The 27,955-nt window shown below is 48.4% G+C and overlaps 2 protein-coding genes and 1 pseudogene across 2 annotated transcripts in view; 1 reads left to right on the forward strand and 2 right to left on the reverse strand.

Annotated features, from left to right (window-relative positions):
• On the reverse strand, positions 1-27,899 carry LOC144483744 (uncharacterized). Its single transcript, XM_078202279.1, has 4 exons — positions 26,639-27,899; positions 15,163-15,181; positions 14,043-14,985; positions 1-867 (listed from the first exon to the last, which is right to left on the reverse strand). Exons 1-4 carry the CDS (start codon positions 27,605-27,607, stop codon positions 30-32), a joined length of 2,769 nt encoding a protein of 922 aa, XP_078058405.1. The 5' UTR covers positions 27,608-27,899; the 3' UTR covers positions 1-29.
• LOC144483765 (uncharacterized) overlaps positions 1-27,955 on the reverse strand; it is an 85,481-nt gene that overhangs the window by 57,161 nt on the left and 365 nt on the right. The gene's annotated exons all lie outside the window — the stretch shown is intronic.
• The window catches only part of LOC144483730 (uncharacterized), a 68,519-nt pseudogene that overhangs the window by 34,244 nt on the left and 6,320 nt on the right, over positions 1-27,955 (forward strand).

The following is a 27,955-nucleotide window of genomic DNA, read 5'->3' on the forward strand; positions in this document are numbered from 1 at the left end:
TTTCTCCCCAGTGTAACCTCACTGATGTCTCAGCAGGTGGGACAACTGAGTGAATTCCTTCCCACACTGAGAGCAGGTGAATGGCCTCTCCCCATGTGAACTCGCTGGTGTCTCTGCAGGTTTGATGAACGAGCGAAACCCTTCCCACACTGAGAGCAGGTAAACGGCCTCTCCCCAGTGTGAATGCGCTGATGTGTCTGCAGGACGGATGACTGAGCGAAACCCTTCCCACACTGAGAGCAGGTAAACGGCCTCTCCCCGGCGTGAATGCGCTGATGTGTCTGCAGGTGGGATAACTGAGTGAATCCCTTTCCACACTGAGAGCAGGTGAACGGCCTCTCCCCAGTGTGAATTCGCTGGTGTCTCTGCAAAGTGGATGACATGGTGAATCCCTTTCCACACTGAGAGCAGGTGTACGGCCTCTCCCCAGTATGAACGCGCTGATGTGTCTGCAGGTCGGATAACCGAGTGAATCCCTTTCCACACTGAGAGCAGGTGAATGGCCTCTCCCCAGTGTGAATTCGCTGGTGTGTCCACAGGTTGGATAACTGGTTGAACCCCTTCCCACATTGAGAGCAGGTGAATGGCCTCTCCCCAGTGTGAATTCGCTGGTGTCTCTGCAAAGTGGATGACACAGTGAATCCCTTTCCACACTGAGAGCAGGTGAACGGTCTCTCTCCAGTGTGAACTCGCTTGTGTGTCTGCAGGTGGGGGAACCGAATGAATCCCTCCCCACACTCAAAGCAGATGAATGGCCTCTCCCCAGTGTGGTTGCGCCGATGAGCATCCAGCAGAGAGGGGTATCTGTATCTCTTTCCACAGTCTGCACATTTCCATGGTTTCTCCATGGTGCAGGTGTCCTTGCCTCTCCCTTGGGTGGCCAATCAGTTGAAGCCTTGTCCACACACAGAACACGGGTACAGTCTCTCCCCGCTGTGAATGGTGTGATATTTATTCAGGCTGTGTAACTTGTTAAAGCTCTTCAGTCAGTGCACTGGAACACTCTCACTTGAATGTGGAAGTGTGTTGATGCTTTTCCAGTCACACTAATGTTTGAAATCTTTTCAAATCTTCCAGATTCAATGGCCGATGATATTCAGGTCCCAAGGAATATGACTCTGCCAGATCTAGATGTGACGTTTGAGATTTTAGCCTGTGATTCCTCTTTCAATATCCTGCAAAACAAGTTGACACAAGTCATCAGTGTCAGTACAGGATCGAAATTCAGAACAGACAATTCCAGTTTCTATGGAACATTCTTTCTCTCTCAATCCCCAAAAGCTGTGAATCTCCATCCCACACACTCTCCCTCCATTCTCACTCTGCTGTATCTAATATTTACCCTTCCAATTCTCCTGAAGGTGCTGATTGAGGCTGATTGACAGATCCATGCTCACTGCTTCCTGTCCTTAACACAGAGAGCTGAAAATCTCCATGCAGGCTGCCAAACAGGTACATGTCTATCTGACCGGCCGAACAATGTGTGGAATATACCGACTGGATTCACTTCCTTACCATTCAGTTGCTGCAAGTCCCCAATTTCCTCCAGAATGAGAAAAGAAATGGAAAGGGCGAAACATTGATTTCCTCCCAGATGTTGTCCAGAGGCGGAAGTTTCAATCATTGGCCAACTTCCGCATTGTGACGGCACAATATAACCGAGCCTGAATTAGCCAATAGGAATAAGTCTGTTCCCATGTGACGTCCTGTGGTTCCAGTGCGCAGGCCCGGGCGCGCGTCCACGGGAGCCCCGCCCCCACCCATTGTTCCCCTACCCCTGCACCTCCTCGAGCCAAGGTTTCCAGGCAACCGGCTGGCGGCTCCGGCCAGAGCGAGAAGCCGCTCGGTGATCTCCCCCTCCCCCCTTTCTCTACGGCGGCTGCTCCAAAAAGAGATCGAGAGCGACCGCTGGCGGCAGCCGCACTGCGCCTGCTCCGGACAGCTCGGCTCAGCAGCACTCTCTGCGCCTGCTCCGGACAGCTCGGCTCAGCAGCGCTCTCTGCGGCTGCTCCGGACAGCTCGGCTCAGCAGCGCTCTCTGCGGCTGCTCCGGACAGCTCGGCTCAGCAGCACTCTCTGCGCCTGCTCCGGACAGCTCGGCTCAGCAGCGCTCTCTGCGCCTGCTCCGGACAGCTCGGCTCAGCAGCGCTCTCTGCGCCTGCGTGCTGGGCTGCCAGCTGAGGGAGTGGGGGAGGGGACTTTGCAAAATCTCTTCCCATCATTTTCTTCCAAGTCCCGCAGTTTGATTTGAAACAGAACAGCTTCTGTTTGTAGCTTCACCACAGACTCCAACTTCACACACAGACTCCAACTTCACACACAGACTCCAACTTCACACACAGACTCAAACTTCACACAGACTCAAACTTCACACACAGACTCAAACTTCACCACAGACTCAAACTTCACACACAGACTCAAACTTCACCACAGACTCAAACTTCACCACAGACTCAAACTTCACCACAGACTCCAACTTCACACACAGACTCAAACTTCACCACAGACTCCAACTTCACCACAGACTCAAACTTCACACACAGACTCAAACTTCACACACAGACTCAAACTTCACCACAGACTCAAACTTCACACACAGACTCAAACTTCACACACAGACTCAAACTTCACACACAGACTCAAACTTCACACAGACTCAAACTTCACACAGACTCAAACTTCACCACAGACTCAAACTTCACACACAGACTCCAACTTCACCACAGACTCAAACTTCACACACAGACTCAAACTTCACACACAGACTCAAACTTCACACACAGACTCAAACTTCACCACAGACTCAAACTTCACCAGACTCAAACTTCACCACAGACTCAAACTTCACACACAGACTCAAACTTCACCACAGACTCAAACTTCACACACTGACTCAAACTTCACACACTGACTCAAACTTCACACACTGACTCAAACTTCACACACTGACTCAAACTTCACACACAGACTCAAACTTCACACACAGACTCAAACTTCACCACAGACTCAAACTTCACACACAGACTCAAACTTCACACACAGACTCAAACTTCACACACAGACTCAAACTTCACACAGACTCAAACTTCACACAGACTCAAACTTCACCACAGACTCAAACTTCACACACAGACTCCAACTTCACCACAGACTCAAACTTCACACACAGACTCAAACTTCACACACAGACTCAAACTTCACACACAGACTCAAACTTCACCACAGACTCAAACTTCACCACAGACTCAAACTTCACCACAGACTCAAACTTCACACACAGACTCAAACTTCACCACAGACTCAAACTTCACCACAGACTCAAACTTCACCACAGACTCAAACTTCACCACAGACTCAAACTTCACCACAGACTCAAACTTCACACACAGACTCAAACTTCACCACAGACTCAAACTTCACACACAGACTCAAACTTCACACACAGACTCAAACTTCACACACAGACTCCAACTTCCTCCTCTGGACAACATCTGTGAGGAAAACACTTTCTTTCTCCCCCTGGGAAATACAGAGACAGAGAAATTCTCTGGAACTGGAATTAGAGCCAAATACACTGAGGGGGAAATGTTTGTGATTTTGTGGAACCTGTTTTTATTGTCCGAGTTTTTTAAAGTGTAATTTATCCTGTCTATTCAAACACTGTTTCTTAATGCATGATTCAGTGATGTTAGTTTTAGATTAATTTTTAAAGTAAATTTTTTTTAAAATGAAACATTGTCTTTCAGTTTATTCCATTGGGATTTGTGGGAATTTGTTTATTATAAGGTGACCATGAGGATCGTAACAACATTGATATGTCTGGTGTTGTTATATGGTGCATATGATGTGGAGATGCCGGTGTTGGACTGGGGTGGGCACAGTAAGAAGTCTCACAACACCTGGTTAAAGTCCAACGGGTTTATTTGGAATCATGAGCTTTCAGCGCGCTGCTCCTTCTCACCTGATGAAGGGGCAGCGCTCTGAAAGCTTGTGATTCCAAATAAACCTGTTGGACTTTAACCTGGTGTTGTGAGACTTCTTACTATATGGTGCATATTAGGTATATTATTTATGGATTTGTATTACAGTTGATGTTGTTTAATTCCAGAATAGTATTGTAACTACTCTGTATATTTTCCAGTCAAAGAGTCAGCAGAGCACAAGATAAATCAATTCAGCAGCTTGAGTCCGTGCCAAGTCTCTGTCGGGGAATCCACTCAGTGCCATTTTTCCTCCATATCCCTGTTCCCCAGTACGTTTAATTCCTTCAAGTGCCCGACAAATTTTATTTTGAAATCACTGGTCGTCTCCACTTCCACCACTCTCATCGTCAGTGAGTTCCAGAACATGATTGCTTGCTCCCTAAGTCAAGTTCTTCCGCATCCATCTGTCATAGAATCATAGAAACCCTACAGTACAGAAAGAGGCCATTCGGCCCATCGAGTCTGCACCGACCACAATCCCACCCAGGCTCTACCCCCATATCCCTACATATTTTACCCACTAATCCCTCTAATCTATGCATCCCAGGACACTAAGGGGCAATTTTAACATGGCCAATCAACCTAACCCGCACATCTTTGGACTTTAATCTCTAATCTCTAATCATGTATCTCTAATCATGTAATAGAGTTCTGAATATTGCTTACATTTTTAGTCCACTAAATATGCAAATTTTTTATATGCTTAGACTCAAGCCTGTGTGAAGATTTCGGGAATATGTGTCCTGTACATGAAACAGTCAGCACGGATCTGTCGATTAGGATGAATCAGCACCCTCAGGACAATGTCTATTTCAGGTCCAGCAAAGTGAGAATGGAGGGATGAAGGTTTACAAATTTTCAAGAATGAGAGGAAAGAATGTTCCACAGAAACTAGAATTGTCTGTTCTGAGTTTTTATCCTGTACTGACAGCAATGATTCTTGTGAATTTCTTTCACAGGCTATTAGAAGGGGAGAATTTACAGACACAAATCTCAACAAACATGACGTTAGGATCTGACAGAGTCACCCAATTATTCAGGATCTGAATACCATCGGCATTTGAAACTAGAATGGGAAATGTTTGTCTGTCCCTTCAAACTGTTTAAACATCAGTGTGACTGGAAAATCACTGAGACACATTCACTCGAGTGAGAGTATTCCAGTGAACTGTCTGTGGAAAGAGCTTTAACCAGTTACACAGCCTGGAAAAGATTGAAGGATTCACAGTGAGGAGAGACCATGTATGTGTTATCTGTGGGGTCAAACCTTCATCTGAACCTGGAGATGTACAAAGACACTCAGACCATGGAAATGTAGGGACTGTGGGAAGGGATTCAATTGTCCCTCGAAGCTGGAAACCCTTCGATGCAGCCACACTGTGGAGACACCGTTCACCTGCTCTGAGTTTGGAAGGGGATTTCGTGATTCATCCACCCTGAGGAATCACCAGCGACTTCACATCAGGGAGAGGCCATTCACCTGCTCTGAGTGTGGGAAGAAATTCAGCGATTCGTCTGCCCTGCTGACACACCAGCGGGTTCACAATGGGGAGAGACCATTCACCTGTTGTGTGTGTGGAAAGGGATTCACTCAGTCATCTACCCTGCAGAACCACCAGCGATTTCACATGGGTGAGGGACTGTCCCCCTGCTCAGAGCGTGGGAAGGGATTCACTCACTCATCCCTCCCGCTGACAAACCAACCCATTCACACTGGGCCGAGGCCATTCATCTGCTCCGAGTGTGGGAAGGGATTCACTCAATTATCTAGTCTGCTGAGACACAAACGATTACACACTGGGGAAAGGCCATTCATCTGATGTGTGTGTGGGAAGTGACTCAGTCAATCATCCAGTCTGCTGGAATACTGAGGCACCTCCCCCAATAAGGAACCTGTGAAATGCTCTGACTGTGGGAGCTGCTTTAAAACCTGAGCCTGCCTGAGGGTCGACCAGCGCATTCACACTGAGGAGACCCCGTTCAGGCACTCTCACTGTGCAAAGAGGTTTAGAACATCATCTGACCTCCTGAAACATCAGGGAATTCACACTGGGGAGAGACCCTGATCATTCCCACTCACTTTCAGCGATTTCTCATAAAACCTACCAGATTGGAAGCTTCTGCCTGAAATTTTATTTTCCCTTAGTTTCCAAACTGAGACCATTCACCTGCTCAGTGTGTGGGAAAGGATTCACTTGTTCACCCAAGCGGCTGAGACACCGTGGCAGTCACACCGAGTAGTGATCTTTTGGATGCTCTGACTGTGGCTGTTAATTATATCAATAGAGGTTAAGTTTATTCAGATGGAGGGCACTGATTAGATAGTTATAATGAGCGGGTAAAAAGTGGGACTCACTAATATAGCTTGGAGTCAGAGTTGAACCTGTAATGTTTGATTCTGTGAACAAATCTAGACCAAATAAAGATTGACTCCACCCCAAGGCTGTCAGGATTATAACATGGTAACAGAAAATGCTTGTCTAATGGTGAAGGTTGGAAACTAAAAGAAAGTATATTTCAGACGGAAGCTTCCAATCCCAGCAGCTTTTGTGAGAAATGACTGAAAGGCAGTGGGAATTGTCAGGGTCTGATTACCTGCTGATGCTCTCGGAGTCTGAACCATACAACCAGTGGAAGAATGAAGTGGCGATGTGGACACGGGTTACATCCCGATCAAGGAGGAAACAAGATCTGGCCTTGGCATTGTCACTTCCTAACACAAGGAAAATCAGCAACAAAGCATTTTCTGATCAGCCAAACTGCAAGTTGATACCTGCACTGGCACGGATGATTCATGTAAAGAATTCACTTCAGGTGGTTGGAAGGTAGAATCCCTGTCAATTGGTCTATGGGAGAAATCCCAGATTCCCCTCTGTGCCGGGCGATCGCCCTCCTGCTTTAAAGGGATACAATTAGTTCAATTTTCAGTCATCAATTACCTGATTGTTCCATGAAAAGAATTGCTCGAAGCAACAAATTATTGGAGATACCAGAAGAGGGTTTCTTCATGTGTAACGTTTGGACTGAAGGAGAAAAAACATCTTTTTCTTCGATTTGTTTTGAAACACTGTTTGTGTGAATTTTTGCGATCCCGGTCAGGACTGTTAACGTTTGCAGAGAAATTCGAACACCCAGTGATTAACTGAAAGAATTACATCACAAGATTCCACATTTTTAAACAAAAACAAACTTTACTGTATGTTTAAATAAAATTTAAAAAGACAACACTACAAATTGAATACTACACTCAATAAAGATTTATGATATAAACCTAGTTCTATTTTTTTACCTCACCCCAAGAGTTTCTTTATACTTAATGATATCTTCAAGGTTCATTCACTTTTGTTCCCAGGACCATCCCAGAGGTATGTCAAAGCTCTCTACAATTCACTTTAATTCTCCCCAGTACTCCAGATATTCTCCAAGCTCCAAGAGTTAATGGGAATCCATCCATTATCTTTTCACTAAACAAGCCTCCAATTTTCCTTTAAGCTCTCAAACTGTGGACTCCTCAGTCCAAACATGGGCTTCACTGCATTCTTGCTGAGGGATTTAAATGTTGGAAACACCCCTGGTTTCTAATGGTCCTCTAGGCTTCTAGTCCCACAGCTGGTTCACAGCTCCTGGTCCCACAACTGGTGGCTTCCAAGCTAACTGCAGACTGTCCGCTGGAACCAGGTCATTGATTGGAAAGGACTCAAAAGGTTACGGGGAAAAGGCAGGACAATGGGATTGAGATTTATCAGCCATGATCGAATGGCACAGCAGATTCGATGGGCCGAATAACCTAATTCTGCTCCTCTATCTTATGGTCTAATTCTAACCAAGGGTCCACCCTGAATCACATATCCCCATGGTAACAGAGACGATTGAATATCTAACAGATATTCAGCTTCAAAATTAGACCTTTTTTCCTGAGCTCTGCATGAAGAATTCACCTAACAAAAACAGTACAATAATTGTCAGACCCAATGTCTCCAGCTAAAAGATCCAGCTGACCTTTTACAGTTCTTACCTCTCGAGTTTTGACTTCTTAAACCAACATGGGCCATGCTTTGTGACTGCGAATTCCCTGAGGGTGTTTTCATCAGATTCTCAATCCAGGTTTTCCATTTTTTAAAAGCAATTCTTGCAACTAATTCTTATTTCTAAAACATAGGAATTATGAAATTAGATTTTTGGAACAAAAACAGGAAAAAATGGAAATGTATCACCTTCATAATATCCCATTTAGAATATTACAATATACAATACGCTGTACATCTTAACAACAGTCATGATCTTATTGAATGGTGGAACAGGCTCGAAGGGCCAAATGGCCTCCTCCTGTTCCTAAATCCACTGTTTTCCTCTGTTGATCTATCTTATAACCTGCAATAGACATAATAATCCCTCCATTGTCCACTTCACATTCACAAGTCCAGCTTGGTAACAGCACACTGCTGGGTTCCATGTCCAGGAATTCAGTCCACTGAAGATGGAAATTACTGCTTGCAGTCTTTTCTGACGGTTTTCTTCTTACAATAATTATAGTCCAAAGTTCCTCCTGCAAAAGGAGAGTCTTCATTGCTGTTCATTTGTGAATTTTCAAGTTCTATTTTGAAAACAGTCTGTTCAGAGTTCACATTTTGAAATTTATTTTCTTCCATGTTTGTAGTTCCTCCATTGTTTAAATCCAGAGAGAATATTCCAGTCAATTCCACCTTGAAACCGACTTCTTCTTGCTCAGTTATAGCTGATTCCTTTATTGTCCAGGACAATATATTCACAATATCTTTAAAACAGAAATTAAACATTCCCATTTGATTTCAGACAGTAACATATTATGTTAGTTTGTTCTTTATTGTCGATGTCAGGCTGGGGTTGTTCCCCTTGGAGCAAAGGAGGTTGAGGGGAGATTTGATAGAGGTGGACAAGATTCTGACAGGTTTAGATAAGGTGGACAAAGAAAAGCTGTTCCCATTAGCTGAAGGGACAAGGACGAGGGGGGACACAGATTTCTTGTTTTGGGTCAGAGATGCAAGGCGGGGGAGATGTGAGGAAGAATATTCTAATGCAGCGAATGGTAATGACCTGAAACCCGCTGCCTACGAGGGTGGAGGAAGTGGAGACAATAAACAATTAAAAAGGAAATTGGATGGGCATTTGGGATGTTCCAGACAGAACGAAGAACAAAGAAAATTTTGTTTTCTTTTAAACAAAAAAAAACAAAGAAAATCCATCAAGACATCATTTGACTGAGTGTGGCAGAAAGGGACCTACACAGGGTTGGAATCGGTGGGATTCGGGGGGGGGGGGGGGGGGGGGGGGCAGGGGGAACTCTCTGCCGGTTGGGGATATACCAGGTACAGACGAGGATGGCTGTGGTTGTTGTTGGTCAGTCATCACTGCAAAGGTCACTGCAGGGTTCATCTAAAACTCTGCTGGCCATGTTTAAACTCACATTAAGTGTTATTCCACTATCACCCTTGTGCACGATGATCCACCCAGTAAAGCAACAACTTAATATTAAAATTCTCATCCTTGGTTTCAAATCACTCCATGACCTTGCCTGTCCCAATATCTATAATCTCCTATAAGCCCCACAACCCTCAATATATTACACTGCTCTAATTCTGGTCTTTAGTTTGTCCCTGACCTTGCTTCACCATTGCAAGCTCTACCTTCAGTTGCTTAGGCTCCAACCTCTGGAGTACCATCCCGACACGTCTCCAGCTCTCCATCTCGCTTTACTCCTTTAACACACCCCTTAAAATCTACCACTTTGACCAAACTTTTGGTCATCTAACCTAATATCTTCTTTGTGGCTCAATATCATGCTTTACTTTACAATGCTCCTTGGATGTTTTATTACTTTAAGGCGCTATATAAATATATTTTGTTGTTCCTCATGTCTCCTGGGCCTAATCATTTTCAGCGGCTTCATTAATTACCGTCTCCCCACCGTAGGGTGGGAAACGGGGATGTTCACTGATGATTGCAGTGTATATGACCATTCACAACTCTGAATACTGAAGCTGCCCGCATGCAGCGCAGGACCAGGACAACATTCAGGTTGGAGCTAATACTGTCAATTCATACTGACACCACATAATTATCAGGAAATATCTATTTCCAGCAAGAAAATCTAACCATCTTCCCTTGATATTCAATGGCATTACCATTAGTGAATGCCCCACCAGCAATAACTTTGGGGTTACCATTGACCAGTCATTTAAATACTGTGGTTACAAGAGCAGATCAGAGGTTGGGAGTTTTGTGGCAGGTTACTCACTTAATGACTCCCCAAAGGCTTGCCATGATTCACAAGGTATAAATCAGGAGTAAGGTGGAATATTCCCTACCTGGATGAGTGTATCTGCAACAATTTTGTAGATCCTATCCAGGACAAAGTAGCTCGCCTGATCAGCATCTCAAATACCACCTTAAACATTCACTCTCCACCATTAGCCCACAATGGTGGCAGTGTATCCCACATATTAGATACACTGCAAGAAATCACCAAGGCTGTTTTCGCAGCATGTTCCAAACCCTAACTCCTACCACTTGAAAAACAAGTGCAGCCAGCGTATGGGAATGCCACCATCTGCAAATTGTACTCCACATCACACACCATTCTGACTTGAAACTCAATCACCATTCCTTCTCTGTCACTGCATCAAATTCCTGGAACTCCCTAACAGCGTTGTGGGTATACCTACACCAGATGGATTGCAGCGATTCAAGAAAGTGGCTCACTTTCTTCACAAGGGCAATTAGTGATGCGCAATGAATGTTGGCCTTGCAGCCACATTCACATCCCCTGAAAGAATAAAAAAAATCCTCATCCCTGGTATCATTCCCAGTCATGAGGACTGCAATTATCAATGAACAGCTCCGCTTTCGACTTTATGATGGGGGGGGAAGGTCATTGGTGGAGCAACTGAGGATGGATGGGCCTCGGACACTACCCTGGGGCTGAGATGATTGGCCTCCAACAACCGCGATCATCCTCCTCTGTGCGGGATGTGGCTCTCGCCGGTGGAGAGTTTCCCCCTGATTCCCATTGACTTCAATGTTAATCGGGTTGCTTGATGCCACGCAGGGTCAAATGCTGCCTTGATGTCAATGGCAATCACTCCAACATCACCCAGTTCAACTCTTTTGTCCATGTTTGGACAAAGGCTGTAAATGAGGCAGGAGGTGAGTGGTCCAAGGTGGAACCCAAAATGAGCATCAGTGAGCAGGTTATTGCTCTATAAATGCTGCTTGATCGCACCGTTGGCAACAACATCTTCCATCATTTTGCTGATGATCGAGACGAGAGACATTGGAGGGCAGTTGGCCAGTTTGGATTTTTCCTTATCCATTGCCTTCAGCTGTTTATTGATATCCCTTGAAGTGAATCGAATTGGCTGAAGATGGGCATCTGTGATACGAGGGACCTCAGAATGGATAATCCATATGGAGAGATTAGAGAAGCTGGAATTGCACTCTATAGAGCAGGAAAGGTTAAGGAAAGATTTAATAGAGATATTCAAACTTTTGAGAGGTTTTGATAAAATGCATGTCTGTTTCCACTGGTTTTTAACCAAAAGACATCGGGTGGAATTTCATGAAAAAAATTCGAAGTGCTGAATGAGTGAGAAAAGTTTCAAACTCGTTTCTTGGGCAAATTAAAAAAAAAATCTTGTGGCACTGAGTCAAAAACAGTCACAATATAATCCTCACTGCAGGAGGAAGGGGAGGAACCTAAACTTGCTGGGGAAGCCAGCTGCTGATCTGGAGGGGTGTCATTGTTCATGCGCTCCATCCTCCCAGTTTCCAGCTTCAGTGGACATCCCCCCCTCCCCACAGAAATCGCCCCACCAATCTCCTCATCTGTAGCGTTTCCCCCAAATCACCAACCCCTCCCCGCAATCAGCATCCCTGCAGAGTTCCCCCTCTCGCCCCCTCCCCGATCGCCACCACTGCAGAGTTTCCCCAATCACCAGCTCCCTCCCCCATCAGGACTCCTGCAGAGCTCCCCCCGCTAACCCCCTCCTCAATCACCACCCCTGCAGAGTTTCCCAATCACCACTCCCTCCCCCTAGTCAGCTTCACCGTCCCACGGAGTGACCCAGGGGTCCATTGGCGCCTCGAGGGAGGAGGGGGGCCTGGGGACGGTGCTGGGTCCTTCCACCCGGGGGATTCCGGCCGATGGGATGCAGGGCTTTCCGACTCCCCCATTCCTGACACCGGTGCATCTCAAGAGCAGCAGGGTGAACAGCAAGGCAAGGATACATCTATATCACCAGGAAGACGGCTGGACCCCTCTCGGTCCCAGCTCTCCAGCAGACGCCTGCCAGGGGCATCACAGGCAAATGGGTGCGGAGTGCAGCTGGCTGCCTCCAGTTCTGATGTGCATCCTGGGGGGACGTGTTGATGTGGCGCTGGACCACGGGAGATGGAGATGTTGTGGGGTCGCCAGGAGGGCACGGGTGAAAGTCTATATGAGAAAGGTTTAGGGAATTGGGCTCTGTTGACGATTACATCCACCTGTTTTATAGCACTGTTAACTATCGGCCCTTCGTGTTATTGCATTGTTAGTTTCACCAATAAATGTCCAAAGATGTGCAGGTTAGGTTGATTGGCCATACTAAATTGATCCGAGTGTCAGGGGGATTAGCAGGGTAAATGTGTGAGGTTGCGGGAGTAGGGCCTGGGTGGGATTGTGGTCGGAACAGGCTCGATGGGCTGAATGGCCTCCTTCTGTACTGTATTGATTCTATTCTATTCTCTATAAAATTACAGCACAGAAACAAGCCCTTTGGCCCTCCAAGCCTGTGGCAACCATGCTGCCCGTCTGAACTAAAACCCCCTACCTTTCCGGGGACCATATCCCACTATTCCTATGCTATTCATATATTTGTCAAGACACATCTTAAAAGTCACTATCGTATCTGCTTCCCCTACCTTCCCCGGCAACGAGTTCCAGGCACCCACCACCCTCTGTGTAAAAAACCTGCCTTGTACATCTCCTTTAAACCTTGCCCCTCACACCTTAAACCTATGCTCCTGGGAATTGACTCTTCCACCCTGGGAAAAAGCTTCTGATTATCCACTCTGTCCGTGCCCCTCATAATATTGTAGACTTCTATCAGGTTGCCCTCCTCAACCTCCGTTGTTCCAGTGAGAACAAACCAAGTTTCTCCAACTTCTCCTCATAGCTAATGCCCTCCACACCAGGCAACATCCTGATAAATATTTTCCGTACCCTCTCCAAAGCCTCCACATCCTTCTGGTAGTGTGGTGACCAGAATTGAACACTAGATTCCAAGTGCGGTCGAACTAAGGTTCTATAAAGCTGCAACATGACTTGCCAATTTTTAAACTCAATGCCCCGGCCGATGAAGGCAAGCATGCCGTATGCCTTCTTGACTATCTTCCCCACCCGCATTGCCACTTTCAATGACCTGTGTACCTGTACACCCAGATCCCTCTGCCTATCAATACTCTTAAGGGTTCTGCCATTTACTGTACATATCTCATCTGTATTAGACCTTCCAAAATGCATTACCTCACATTTGTCCAGATTAAACTTCATCTGCCATCTCTTCGCCCAAGTCTCCAACTGATCTATGTCTTGCTGTATCCTCTGCCGGTCCCCATCGTTATCCGCAATTCCACCAACCTTTGTGTCGTCCACAAACTTACCAATAAAACCAGTTACATTTTCCTCCAAATCATTTACATATATTACAAACAGCAAAAGTCCCAGCACTGATCCCTGAGGAATGTCACTTGTCACAGCCCTCCATTCAGAAATGTACCTTTGCACTGCCAACCTCTGTTTTCTTCTGACTAAATATCTCTAAACCTCCTAACACACTGTCACTCTGTGATCCTTGTGACATTTGAAACCAGGTATTCACAAAAAGACTCAAAGAGCATCAGCCCACTGGAGGCTGAGACCAGCCAGTCCAGCACAAAGAAACCCTCTGACCCTTCCCATTGACCAACTGTGAGAATGAACAAAATGCAGTCCTGGATGTAATTGAGAGCAGAAACAATGACAGCAGAATCCAACCCCTGGAATCACTCATGAACTTGTTGATGTCTCAGCAGCTGGGATGAAACTGTGAATCCCTTCCCACACTGAGAGCAGATGAATGGCCTCTCCCCAATGTGAACTCGCTGGTGTGTCCGCAGGCTGGATAACTGAGTGAATCCCTTCCCACACTGAGAGCAGGTGAACGGCCTCTCCCCAGTGTGAACTCGCTGGTGTGTCCGCAGACTGGATGACTGAGTGAATCCCTTCCCACACTGAGAGCAGGTGAATGGCCTCTCCCCAGTGTGAACTCGCTGGTGTTTCTGCAGGCTGGATAACTCAATGAATCCCTTCCCACATTGAGAGCAAGTGAATGGCTTCTCCCCAGTGTGAACTCGCTGGTGTGTCTGCAAGTGGGATGACTGCGTGAATCCCTTCCCACACTGCGAGCAGATTAATGGCCTCTCCCCAGTGTGAACTCGCTGGTGTGTCTGCAGGCTGGATAACTGAGTGAATCCCTTCCCACACTGAGAGCAGGTGAACGGCCTCTCCCCAGTGTGAACTTGCTGGTGTTTCTGCAGGCTGGATAACTCAATGAATCCCTTCCCACATTGAGAGCAGGTGAACGGCCTCTCCCCAGTGTGAACTCGCTGGTGTATCTGCAGCTGGGATGACTGAGTGAATCCCTCCCCACACTGAGAGCAGGTGAACGGCCTCTCCCCAGTGTGAACTCGCTGGTGTCTCTGAAGGTGGGATGACTGAGTGAATCCCTTCCCACACTGAGAGCAGGTGAATGGCCTCTCTCCAGTGTGAACTCGCTGGTGTGACTGCAGATGGGATGACCGAGTGAATCCCTTCCCACACTGAGAGCAGGTGAACGGTCTCTCCCCAGTGTGAACTCGCTGGTGTGACTGCAGGCTGGATGACAGAGTGAATCCCTCCCCACACTGAGAGCAGATGAATGGCCTCTCCCCAGTGTGGCTGCGCCGATGAGCTTCCAGCAGAGATGGGGCTCTGTATCTCTTCCCACAGTCCCCACATTTCCATGGTTTCTCCATGGTGCAGGTGTCCTTGCCTCTCTCTTGGGTGGACAATCAGTTGAAGCCTCGTCCACACACAGAACACGGGTACAGTCTCTCCCCGCTGTGAATGGTGTGATAGTTATTCAGGCTGTGTAACTGGTTAAAGCTCTTTAGTCAGTGCACTGGAACACACTCACTCGAGTGTGGCAGTGTGTTGGTGCTTTTGCAGTCACACTGATGTTTGAAATCTTTTCAAATCAACAGACTGGACAATCATTTCTCCTTCTGGATTCAAAGGCCGATGATATTCAGCTCCCATGGAATATGACTCTGTCAGATCGAGACGTGACGTTTGAGATTTTGGCCTGTGATTCCTCTTTCAATATCCTGTAAAACGAGTTCACAAAAGTCATCAGTGTCAGTACAGGATAGAAATTCAGAACAGACAATTCTAGTTTCTATAGAACCTTTTTTCCTCTCTCATTCCCCAAAAAGCTGTGAATCTCCATCCCACACACTCTCCCTCCATTCTCACTCTGCTGTATCTAATATTCACCCTCCCAATTTTCCTGAAGGTGCTGATTGAGGCTGATTGACAGATCCATGCTCACTGTTCCCTGTCCTGGACACAGAGACCATAACAAATAGGAGTTGCAGTCGGCCATTTGGCCCATCGAGCCTTTTAAACTATTCAATGAGATAATTTGTTCATCTCCCTCAGCATTATTGTCCCCACACTAAACCCATATCCCTTGATATCTTCAATATCTAGAAACCAATCAATCTCTCTCTTGAAAATAGTTGATGACTGAGGTTTCACTGTCCTCAGGGGTTGAGAATTCCAAAGCTTTACCACATCCTTGAGTGAAGAAATCCCCCCACATATTAGCTTTTGCTCCATCCTCTTGTCTGTTCCCCATAACCCTTGACACCCTTGTCAGTCAAAAATCTGCCTAACTGGAATATATTCAATGATCCTCATCCTCAACTGGTTCCTGTGGAAGAGATATCCAAAAGACTCACAACCCTCTGAGGGAAGAGATGTCTGGAAATATATAACGTAGCTACAGTTCCATATTACAAGATATTCAGATCCCAAGGAATATGACTCTTTCTAGATTTGACGGTTGAAATTTTTGCCTGTGATTCCTCGTTCAATATCCTGTGAAATTAGTTTACAAAAGTCATCACAGTCAGTATAGGATAGAAATTCAGAGCAGACAATTCTAGTTTCTATGGAACATTCTTTCCTATTTCATTCCCAAAAAGTTGTAAATCTCCATCCATATCTATGGATTCTAGTTAAAAATGAAAGTGGATGGGCACTTGAAGGAAATAAACTTTCAGGAGAATGGGGATAGAGAGTGGGAATGGGACTGGAATGTTATACAGAGAGTCAGCATGGACTCGAGTTACCAAATGGATTCCTTCTGTGGTGTAATGGGCTTTATGACTGGAAATGTATAACATCGCTACAGCATTATATTACAATGCAAGAAATAATAATAAAAGTATTTTATTACAGAAACATAAATAATATATCTAATCTGGGTACCATATAACAACACCAGACAGATCTCTGTCCTATATAAACGTAAATGTCAGCCATCTCCTGGGGAAAGCTGCCCTTTAATTGTGAACATTAGAAAAAAGACCATCCTTTTAGACAGACAAATAAATGTGTCAAGCTGAGGGAGCAAAGGATATTTACCAGGCTGATTCAGGGAATGGCGGGACTGATGTATGAGGAGAGACTGACGAGGTTAGGATGGTTTTCGTTGGAGTTCAGATGAATGAGGGGGGATCTCACAGAGACTTATAAAATTCTAACAGGTCGAGACAGGATAGATGCAGGGAGGATGTTTCTGATGGTGGGGGAGTCCAGAACCAAGGGTCACAGTCTGAGGATTCAGGGTAGACCATTTAGGACGGAGGTGAGGAGACATTTCTTCACCCAAAGAGTGGTGAGCCTGTGGAATTCATGACCACAGGAAGTAATTGATGCCAAAACATTGAATGTATTCAAAAGCAGCTCGATATAGCACTTGGGGCAAATGGGATCACAGGTTATGGGGAGAAAGCAGGATTAGACTATTGAGTTGGATGATCATCCATGATCTTAATGAATGGCAGAGCAGGCTCGAAGGGCCAAATGGCTTCCTCCTGTTCCTATCTTCTATGTTTCTCTTAAATTTCTTTAAGAGAGAGAGAGAGACCTGGGTCAACCTTTCCTGAGTCTGCACTCTCCGTGGATTCACTTCCTTTCCCTTCAGTTGTTGCAATTCTCCAATTACCCCCAGAATGAGAAAAGAAAGTGTTTTACTCACAGATGTTGGCCTCTTTTAGGTTGAGACTGAAGGAAGTTTGAGTCTGTCTGAAGCTCAATCTTCATTCACACAAAGCCCGCGCTCTGATTGCTGGAGGACCACGGTCTTTCCGGTCCTCCAAGTCTTCCCATTGGCCAGAGCTGGTGAGCGGAAGTGAATCAGAAGTGCGCATGTGCGGGTTTTGGGGGAATGCGCATGTGCGGGTGTGGGGCGGGGCCCGGGACACATCCGGCGCACTGACCATTGTCTGTCCGGGTCTTCCAGCCTTTCCCATTGGACAACAGCTCAGCGCGGCTGGAGGACAAAGTCCCGCCCACCCCCACGTGGGGCTCCGCCCCTCATTGTCTGTCTGCGTGGGATTGACCAATGGGAACTCTGGAGGACCGGCAGTACTCAGGTCCTCCAGCCAATCAGAGCTCCCCTATTGTCTGAATGCGGAAGTTGCACAATGAGCTTGTTCAGCTGCTCATTCCTGCCCAGCAAAGCTGCTGCTGCTGCTTCTCTCTGAATGAAGATTGAGCTTCAGACGGCCTGAAACGTGCCTCCTCCGGGGCAGCGCCTGCACTTTGTTTCGGGGGTGGGGTGAGTTCACGTTCGCCCGAATAGCGGGGGGCCCCGGGTCGGAGCCGGGCGGAAATTTTGGGTTTGTTTTCTTTTCTTTTTGTGAGTACCTTTATTTTTTTTCGTTTTTGCTCACGGAGACGCCCGGTTTTTGTTTTTGTTTTGTTGGGTTTGTTTGTTTTTCGCTCCCTGCGGGGAGGAAGGAGAGAGGTGAGCTGCTGCCTGCCTTGCCCGGCCTGCCTGTTGCCTGCCTGCCTGCCGTCTGGCCTGCTTACCTGCCTGCCTGCCGTCTGGCCTGCTTACCTGCCTGCCTGCCGTCTGGCCTGCTTACCTGCCTGCCTGCCGTCTGGCCTGCTTACCTGCCTGCCTGCCGTCTGGCCTGCTTACCTGCCTGCCGTCTGGCCTGCTTACCTGCCTGCCTGCCGTCTGGCCTGCTTACCTGCCTGCCTGCCGTCTGGCCTGCTTACCTGCCTGCCTGCCGTCTGGCCTGCTTACCTGCCTGCCTGCCGTCTGGCCTGCTTACCTGCCTGCCTGCCGTCTGGCCTGCTTACCTGCCTGCCTGCCGTCTGGCCTGCTTACCTGCCTGCCTGCCGTCTGGCCTGCTTACCTGCCTGCCTGCCGTCTGGCCTGCTTACCGGCCTGCCTGCCGTCTGGCCTGCTTACCTGCCTGCCTGCCGTCTGGCCTGCTTACCTGCCTGCCTGCCGTCTGGCCTGCTTACCTGCCTGCCTGCCGTCTGGCCTGCTTACCTGCCTGCCTGCCGTCTGGCCTGCTTACCTGCCTGCCTGCCGTCTGGCCTGCTTACCTACCTGCCTGCCTGCCGTCTGGACTGCCTGCCTGCTTGCCGTCTAGCCTGCCTGCCGTCTGGACTGCCTGACTGCCTGCTTGCCTGCCATCCGGCCTCTGGAGGGTGCGCTCTCCCCGGGGGGGGGGGGAGGAAGAGAGGACAGGGAGTGACTGGAGGAGAGGGGGGGGGCGAAGGCGTTTGGACTGTCTCTTTTCCATCTGCAGTGGGGGGGGGTGAAGACCTTTCCTATTTCCCCTACCCACTACTGCTGCCCCCGGGACCGGCACCCCCTCCCCTTTTCCCTCCTGACTGGGGCACCGGCCTTGTGCCTCATCTCCCTCCTGCGCCTCCAACCTCCTCTCTCCCTCTCTCGCTCCGGGGAGAGAGCACCTACACCCTTCCCCGCCTACCCCACCCTGCCTTATCTTCCCCATCCCACATACGCCCTGCCGTGCATCTGGGCAGTCTCGGGGTGGGTGTAGCACTTCCCCTGATACAATGGCGACATCACCAGCGTCGCCGGTGGCAGGGCCTTCTCGGCCCACCTATGCAGGCGTGGCGGCTGCCAGAGCCCCCGCCGCTCCCAAGGCCCTGCCGCCATTCTCTTTAATCACGCGGCAGCTCGGGGTGAAGTGCTACGCCCACCCCGACATGTCTATCGAGGCCTGCGTTAAGGCAATGGCTGGGGTTGTCGGCCCCTCAGCCATTGTCGCGGCCTCAAAGATGTACGGCCGGGCCGTATTCTTCCTGAAGGCCGAGCGGGCGGTTCGCCTCGCCCTGGAAAAGGGGCTCACGGTGGGCGGGACGTTCCTGGCGGTGGACCCATTGGAGGCCACCGCCCACAAGATAGTAATATCAAACGTCCCGCCCTTCCTACCGAGTGAGCTCCTCCTCCCCCACCTCCATCTACTGGGGGAGGTCAGGTCCGGGGTGCAGCCGATCCCGCTCGGCCTTCGGGACCCCTCCCTCCGCCATATTTACTCCTTCCGGCGCCAGGTTTTTGTCCGCCTGGCCCGGGAGGAGGAACTGGAGGGAGGTTTCAATGTCCCCCACGAGGGGACCACGTACCGGGTCTTTTGGTCCGCGGACGGTGTGCGGTGCCATGCCTGTAAGGAGGCGGGGCACGTGCGGAAAAACTGCCCCGTCTCCAAGGCCGCCGACCACCAACCCAAGGTGGCCGCAGCTGGCACCGCAGCCCCCTCTCCCCCCAAGCGAGTACCATCTGCCCCCCCGCGAGGGGAGGCCACGCCGGCAGCAGCTGCCACCTCAGCTGCCGGCGGGGGGGGAGCGGAGCCCCCGCGCGGCCAAAAGGCCCAGAAGGGACCTACAAAAAAGAAGGGGGGTACCGGAACCCCGGCCCCCAGGGAAAACACCCCAACCACCCCGGCAGCCGGCTCGGGGACCGCCTCAGTCTCCACCTGCGCCCCCCCCCCACCACCACCACCATCTGCCGGGCCCGTGGGCTCTCCGGGGCCTAGTGCTGGGTCCGGCACCCGGGATCATGGGCCCGAGCATGGGGGGGTAAGCGACCCCGAGCCGGCAAAACTGGCGACGCCGCCACCTCGGGGGGAAGTGACGGGAGAGCAGGGGGGGCGCGGCAAGGCGAAGAGGGGCGGAGGGCGAGGGGCCTCGCCTGCCCGAGGGCAGGTTAACAAAAAGAGGCGGGGCCCCTCGGGCACCGTAGAGTTCGAGGTCTGCGTGCCCCTCCCCCCTTGTGAGTCATCTCCTGCCGTGCCCCCACCTGTCTTTGTGCCTTGTCCCCAGAAAAAAGGGGGCAAGGCACCCTGTAAATCCAAGCATGTGTTGCCTCAGTCCCCCGGCGAGGAGTCTCCGGGGCCGGGTGGCAGCGGGGCCCCCACGGTTCCGTTCCACCCGGCCGGTTACAACCCGGAGTTCTTCTTCAGTCTGTCGGGGGACTGGGGCGACACTCCAATGTTCATGTCCTCGTGCGGCGGCGGCGAAGAGACGATCCACTCGTCCTCTCCGTCCCGACCTTGGACGCTGGACATCCCCAACCTCAGTCCGAAGGATACACCGGACCTGGGGGGTGTCCAAGCGTCTGGGGCGGGGGGGGGCGGCTGGGCCGCCGTCGCACGGGGGCCCGCAATCCGGGAAAGGTGAGCCCGGGGGGAACCCCTCCTCCACCGATCCTGGGGGTGGGATCGGGGAGGGGCTAGGGCTAGTTGGTGGCTCCGTGCCGCCCGCCGTACGTCCTACGGCGGGGGACTCGGAGTCGAGGGGCGACCGCCCTGAGGGGGTCAGCGGCTCGGTGGAGGGCACGGGGACACTTTCAGAGTCTGCCCAGAGCGAGGCGGGGGACTCCCTCGTGCCCCCCACCGAGTCGTCCCTCATCCCCTCCAAGGACCTCAGGGTCTTTATCCGTAACCATTCCGGTCGCTCCGACATAATCCGGCTAGCCCTCGGCCACTGGCCGGACCTGGCGCAGCTCGTCCGGTCCGTGAAGGCACGCTCGCATGCCTCCGCGGGCCTGGAGAAAATAGAGCGGCGCTGGGTACTGCGGTTCCTCCACAGGCTCGAAAAGGTGGGGGGTGGACTGGTGAGAATTGCGCCAGCGCCCCCCCACACACCTAGTTAAGTGGTGACGGTGGCACAAAGCTGCTGACATGAAGGTGACCATAGCCAGCCTCAACATCAACGGCAGCAGTGGGCCACACCGCAGGTTCCAGAACTTCTCGGTCCTCCGTGACGGGAAGTATGCGGTGTGTTTCCTGCAGGAATCCCACACCGTTCCGGGAGACGAAGCCCAATGGCTCCTGGAGTGGCGAGGGGGGGTCTACATGAGCCACCTCACGCTCGCTTCCAGCGGGGTGGCTATCTTGTTGGCCCCACATTATCAGCCGGAGATCTTGGGGGTCAAGGAGCCGGTGCCAGGCCGGTTGCTGCACTTGACGGTCCGTGAGGGGGGCGTGGTCATTCACTTGAACGGCCTCAACCGGGATCTTGGGTTCATGTCACACTGTCTGTAACTCCCACAACTTGCCTGGGCTTGCAAAGTCTCACTGGCTGTCCTGTCTGGAGACAATACACATCTCTTTAACCTGGGCTCATGCTCCCTCCACTCAGTGTCTGTACCTTTAAGACTTGATGAGCTGTAAAGACTCGCATTCCAATCATTATTCATTGTTCTGTAAATTGAATTTGTGTCTTTATATGCCCTGTTTGCTGTGTATGAACAGATCTCCCACTCACCTGATGAAGGAGCAGCGCTCCGAAAGCTAGTTGCGTTTGCTACCAAATAAACCTGTTGGACTTTAACCTGGTGTTGTTAGACTCCTTACAATAAATGTTAGCCAGCCAGTGACACCATGTCCCACAAATGAATGAAAAAGATGTCTGTCTGATCTACAAACTATCGTCGACATATTCACTGAGGCAGATGAGAGAATGGGCCTCTGACTAAACATCCGGGAAACAAAGGTTCTCTAGCAGCTCACTACAGCTCCCCTCCTGACCATCAAGATCCACGGTGAGCCCTACACCTCGGGAGCCTCCTGTCGGCATAGGCAGACATCAACGATGAAATCCAGCATCGACTCCAATGGGCCAGTTCAGGCTTCGGACGCCTGAGGAACAGAGTTCAAAGCTCGAGACCCCAAATCCAGCACCAAGCATGGTTTGTAGAGCAGCCGTGGTCCCTGCCCTCCTGTATCCATCAGAAACATGGACAATGTACAGCACACACCTCAAATCCCTGGAGACATGTCACCAACGTTGCCTCCACAAAATCCTGCAAATCCACTGGCAGGATAGGCTTACCACCGTGAGTGTCCTCTCCCAGGCCAATATCCCCAGTATCGAGGCACTGGTCACACTTGACCAGCTGCGATGGGCGGGCCACATTGTACACAAGCCCCACACAAGACTCCTGAAACAAGTGCTGTACTCCGAGCTCCGCAATGACAAGCTGTTGGAGAAAATTCCTAATAGATTCGAGAAATTTTAAACCATTCGGCATTTCGGACACTAACAGAACTACCAGCATTGAGTTAAATGACTAAATCAGACACAGAAGCTAACAAGGGACCAGTCTACACACATGAACGTAGTAAAAGATTTAAACAATTAATTCTGATTTAAACATGAATTTTCTGATTTTAAAATGTATGTGAGCTGTATTTTTAAAAGCAATTGTAAACTTTAGCCAAAGGCAGGCTGCTGCAAGGCATGATGGTACAGGGACACTTACAGACAGGCTACATTCTTCGGAACAATGAAGCCACAGAATGTGACAACCTTTATCAGCGAAGTTTATAATAGAAAGGTTCTCAAGGCAGCTTCATGAATAGGATTGATTCACACTGTTCAGATAAGACAGTGTCTTCTCAGACATGAGAACGTGCATTTGTCTGGTTTGGCCAGTGGCGGAGTAAGAGCCGGTGGGAACATTAACTTTGACCTTTGCAGCTAAGCGTCTGGGGTTGCTAAGCAATACGGGGACGAAGTGTCTGGATTCTACTGACCATTAAATCCCATTGTGTCAGAGGATAAAATGCAATTGGCTAAAGTATATGACATGTAATTAAGGATTTATTTGTATAGAAAATGATTTGTTCACACCTAATGAAAGGCAGGAGAATTTCTGTTGAAGAATGTATAATTGATCCAGCCGAAGCATTGTACGTCAGAGTTATTGGAGAGATAAGGATGCTTCTCTTCTAGAGAGGCATTACACTGTCCAATAATTTCTCCCTTTGATTGTTGGTCAGATAAAAGATGTGTCTTTAAACTGGGACACTGGCTTTCTTGAGTCTTTGTATTGTCTGAAGTTTTTGGCGATACCTGGTCTCCAGCGGTAATGTACCCAGTGTGTTTTGGGGAATGAACTCAGAAGAATCATTCAACACTCAAACCTGATTCTATCGACAAACAGTTTATTGAGCTAGGCCAGCGGGGAGAAGCCACAGGGACTGACCATGTGTAACTCCACCCAACAAAGAAAATCATCAATTCTTATCCAGTTACTCAACGCATCCCAGCTGGACACAATCCAATCAGAATGGTGATAGATTACATACATTATATATAGGTCCAATGAAATTAGTATCTGGGCATCATGGGGCTTTGTGATCAGCTCATGAACAGATTGGTGCCCCCATCATGATGTTTTCCAGACCCCCTTAGCTTGGGCTTTCTTTGTACATAGAATCCCTTAGTTTGAAAAGGGGTGGACTAAAAGTTCTCAAATGGACGTCAGCACCCTTCCTTTGTTCTAATCGAATGACCACACGGTCTGGGAAACATTTCTATTGAATAAGCTCTCCTTTTAAACTCTCTTGTTCAGTATCCAATTCCGGAATTTCCCTTTTCATTGCGTCAGGAATAAATCTTTCGACCTCACATAAGAACTAGGAGCAGGAGTGGGCCATCTGGCCCCTCACGTTCTCTGCGCCATTCAATAAGATCATGGCTGATCATTTCGTGGACTCAGCTTCATTTACCCGCCCGCTCACCATAACCCTTAATTCCTTTACTGTTGAAGAATTTATCTATCCTTGCCTTAAAAACATTCAACAAGCACTGGCAGGGAATGTCACAGAAGGCGCCGGAGTGTGGCAACTAGGGGAATTTCACAGTAACTTCACTGTAGTGTTAATGTAAGCCTTATTTTTGTGATTAGTAAATAATAAATAAACAAACTTTGGATGAAGAAGTTCCTCCTCAATTCAGTCCTAAATCTGCTCCCCCTTATTCTGAGGCAATGCCCCCCCAGTTTGAGTTTCACCTGCCAGTGGAAACAACCTCCCTGTTTCAAATCTATTCCCATAATTTCATATGTACTATATTTCATAATTTTATATGTTTCTACAAGAGCTCCTCTCATTCTTCTGAATTCTAGTGAGTATAGTCCCAGTCCACTCAGTCTCTCCTCATAAGCCAACCCTCTCAACTCTGACAGGAAGTTTAACCAAAGATCAATCCAGTACAGGATTGGTCAGAATCATTTCACATGTCTCAAATTGTAACTAAGCATGACAAATTAAAACTCTCATTCTTAAATGTGTGAATTGTATCCGGATTAAAATTCCTGCATGTTTAGCAAAATATCCTGGAATCAGGCCTCTGGCCAGTAAATATGGCTCCATGGTCATAGAGTTTGAAAAAAAATCTTTATTAATTACACTTCGTTTTTAAAATCTGTTTGATTTAAATCACAGACAGAAATCCTCAAGGCTTGAAGCATTCAACCCACAAATATCATCCACACACAAGCAGAGAAACATAGCATGTGCTTTACAACAATGACCAAATGAATTCCCAAAGCGTTCTTGTGGTTCTGTTTTTAAACTTCCAGAAATACCTTTAATTAAAGACTCAAAATAAGATTAAATCCCCAGAAAGATAAACCTTAACAAATGTAGCCCAAAACAATGATAAAACACATCTACAAACATCCACATAAAACAAACAAAACACACAGATTCTCACAACTTGTAAATTTCAAACAATGAATCCTCAGCATTCTCTCTCGCAGCGATAGCTTCTTAAAGCAACAGAGCACTACAAACTCACAACTCCTTGATTAAAATAAGATACAAGATGCTTAATTCTCCTCTATTATCACTCAAACTTTTTTTTGTTCCATTGAATGGTAGGATTAGAACCATTAGAATCTACTCTCAGAGATCCGCTTTTCAGTCCAGTGCTACTTAGAGTATACCGTCACTTCACCAACTATCAGGTTACAAGTCCCTCACAAATTTATGATAAAATAATTGATACGATGCCTGAGAACGCTTCTTAACTTCTGAACCAACTACCTACTGCCGTTTGATGATTGGTCAGACCCCCTTTTTACAGATTCAGGAATCTCAGCCACTGAACACCAGCCGGTCCTGGAATAAGTTTAATTCTAACTCATTCTGAGTAAATATTCTCGCCAGGTCCTCTGTTGGGGCCCTGCTGAGCAGCTTTAATGGTCCGTGATTGCAGAAACTGAGCAGTCACAGGAATGTGGTCAAGATAGTCCAGTCCCATAATGCCTCACATTCCATCTGCAGTCCTTCAATTATAACAGAATATGTGGCTGTGTGTAGCTGCCTCGGCCATGGTCAACCCCAACACTGCCTTCCTGAACTGTTACAATGCCTGAGGTGTAGGTACACCCACAGTGCTGTCAGAGAGGTATTTCCAGCTACACATTCCACACTTCCTCTAGACTGTGGGTGGATACCAGATTGATAATTTCATTCAACTGCACCCAAGCTGAGTTATTCAAATCCCTTTTTTATACGGAACAATATATTCACAATATCTTTAAAACAGAATTTAAACATTCCTATTTAATTTCAGGTATTAACATATTCTGTTAGTTTGTTCTTTATTGTCAATGTCAGACTGGGGTTGTTCTCCTTGGAGCAAAGGAGGTTGAGGAGAGATTTGATAGAGGTGGACAAGATTCTGACAGGTTTAGATAAGGTGGACAAAGAAAAGCTGTTCCCATTAGCAAATGGGACAAGGACGAGGGGGGTCACAGATTTGACGTTTTGGATCAGAGATGCAGGGGGGGGGAATGTGAGGAAGAATATTTTGATGCAGCGAATGGTAATGACCTGGAACTCGCTGCCTAGGAGGGTTGAGGAAGTGGAGACAATAAATAATTTCAAAGGAAATTGGATGGGCATTTGAGGAGTTTCAAACAGAAATGCTGACTAAATATCTCTTAACTTCATATCACCTGTCACTCTGTGATCCGTGTGAAATCTGAAACCAGGTATTCACAACAAGGCTCAAAGAGCATCAGCCCACTGGACGCAAAGTTGTGAGACTGGTCAGTCCAGCAGAAAGAAACCCCCCGACCCTCCCCATTGACTAACTGTGAGAATGAACAAAATGTAGTCCTGGATGTAATTGAGAGCAGAAACAATAACAGCAGAATCCAACCTCTGGAATCACTCGTGAACTTGCTGGTGTCTGTGCAGGGTGGATAAAACACTGAATCCCTTCCCACACTGAGAGCAGGTGAACGGCCTCTCGCCAGTGTGAACTCGCTGGTGTGACTGCAGGGCAGATAACTGAGTGAATCCCTTCTCACATACAGAGCAGGTGAATGGTCTCTCCCAAGTGTGAACTCGTTGGTGTGACTGCAGGGTGGATAACTGAGTGAATCCCTTCCCACACACAGAGCAAGTGAACGGCCTCTCTCCAGTGTGAACTCGCTGGTGTGTCCGCAGGTTCGAAGACAGAGTGAATCCTTTCCCACAATGAAAGCAGATGAACGGTTTCTCCCCAGTGTGAACTTGCTTGTGTCTCTGCAGGTTGGATGACTGACTGAATCCCTTCCCACAAACAAAGCAGGTGAATGGCCTCTCCCTGGTGTGAACTCGCTGGTGGGTCTGTAGGGTGGATAACTGAGTAAATCCCTTGCCACACTGAGAGCAGGTGAATGGCCTCTCCCCAGTATGAATGTGCTGGTGTTTCAGCAGAGTAGATGAAACACGAAATCCCTTCCCACATACTGAGCAGGTAAATGGCCTCTCCCCAGTGTGAACTCGCTGGTGTCTCCGCAGAGTGCTGGAATCACTGAATCCTGTTCCACACACAGAGCAGGTGAACGGTCTCTCCCCAGTGTGAACTTGCTGGTGTGTCTGCAGGCTGGATAACTGAGTGAATCTCTGTCCACACACAGAGCAGGTGAATGGTCTCTCCCCAGTGTGAACTCGCTGGTGCCTCTGCAGACTGGATGAATGAGTGAATCCCTTCCCACACTGAGAGCAGGTGAATGGTCTTTCCCTGGTGTGAACTCGCTGGTGGGTCTGCAGGTTCGATAACTGAGTAAATCCCTTCCCACACTGAACGCAGGTGAACGGCCTCTCCCCCGTGTGGCTGCGCCGATGGGCTTCCAGCTCTGATGGTGACCTCCATCCCTTTCCACAGTCCCCACATTTCCATGGTTTTTCCATCTTTTGGGTCTCCTTGAATCTCTGCAGGTCAGACAACCAGTTGAAGCCTTTTCAACACACACAACACAGTCGCTCCTCACTGTGAATGCTGCAATGTATTTTCAGGCTGTGTAACTGGTTAAAGCTCTTTCCAGTCAGTGCACTGGAACACTCTCACTTGGGGGTCAGTGTGTCAGTGCTTTTCCAGTCGCACTGATGTTCAAAATCTTCAGAAGCTGATAAATATTTCTCCCCTTAGTTTCAAAGGCTGACGATATTCAGGTCCCAAGGAATCAAGTGATTCTGTCAGATCTAGACGTGACACAGTCGAGAGTTCTCTCTGATATCCTGTGAAACATTTTTGTAAAA

This window comes from Mustelus asterias, unplaced genomic scaffold (genome assembly GCF_964213995.1).
Source record: "Mustelus asterias unplaced genomic scaffold, sMusAst1.hap1.1 HAP1_SCAFFOLD_77, whole genome shotgun sequence".
Taxonomy (NCBI): Eukaryota; Metazoa; Chordata; class Chondrichthyes; order Carcharhiniformes; family Triakidae; genus Mustelus; species Mustelus asterias.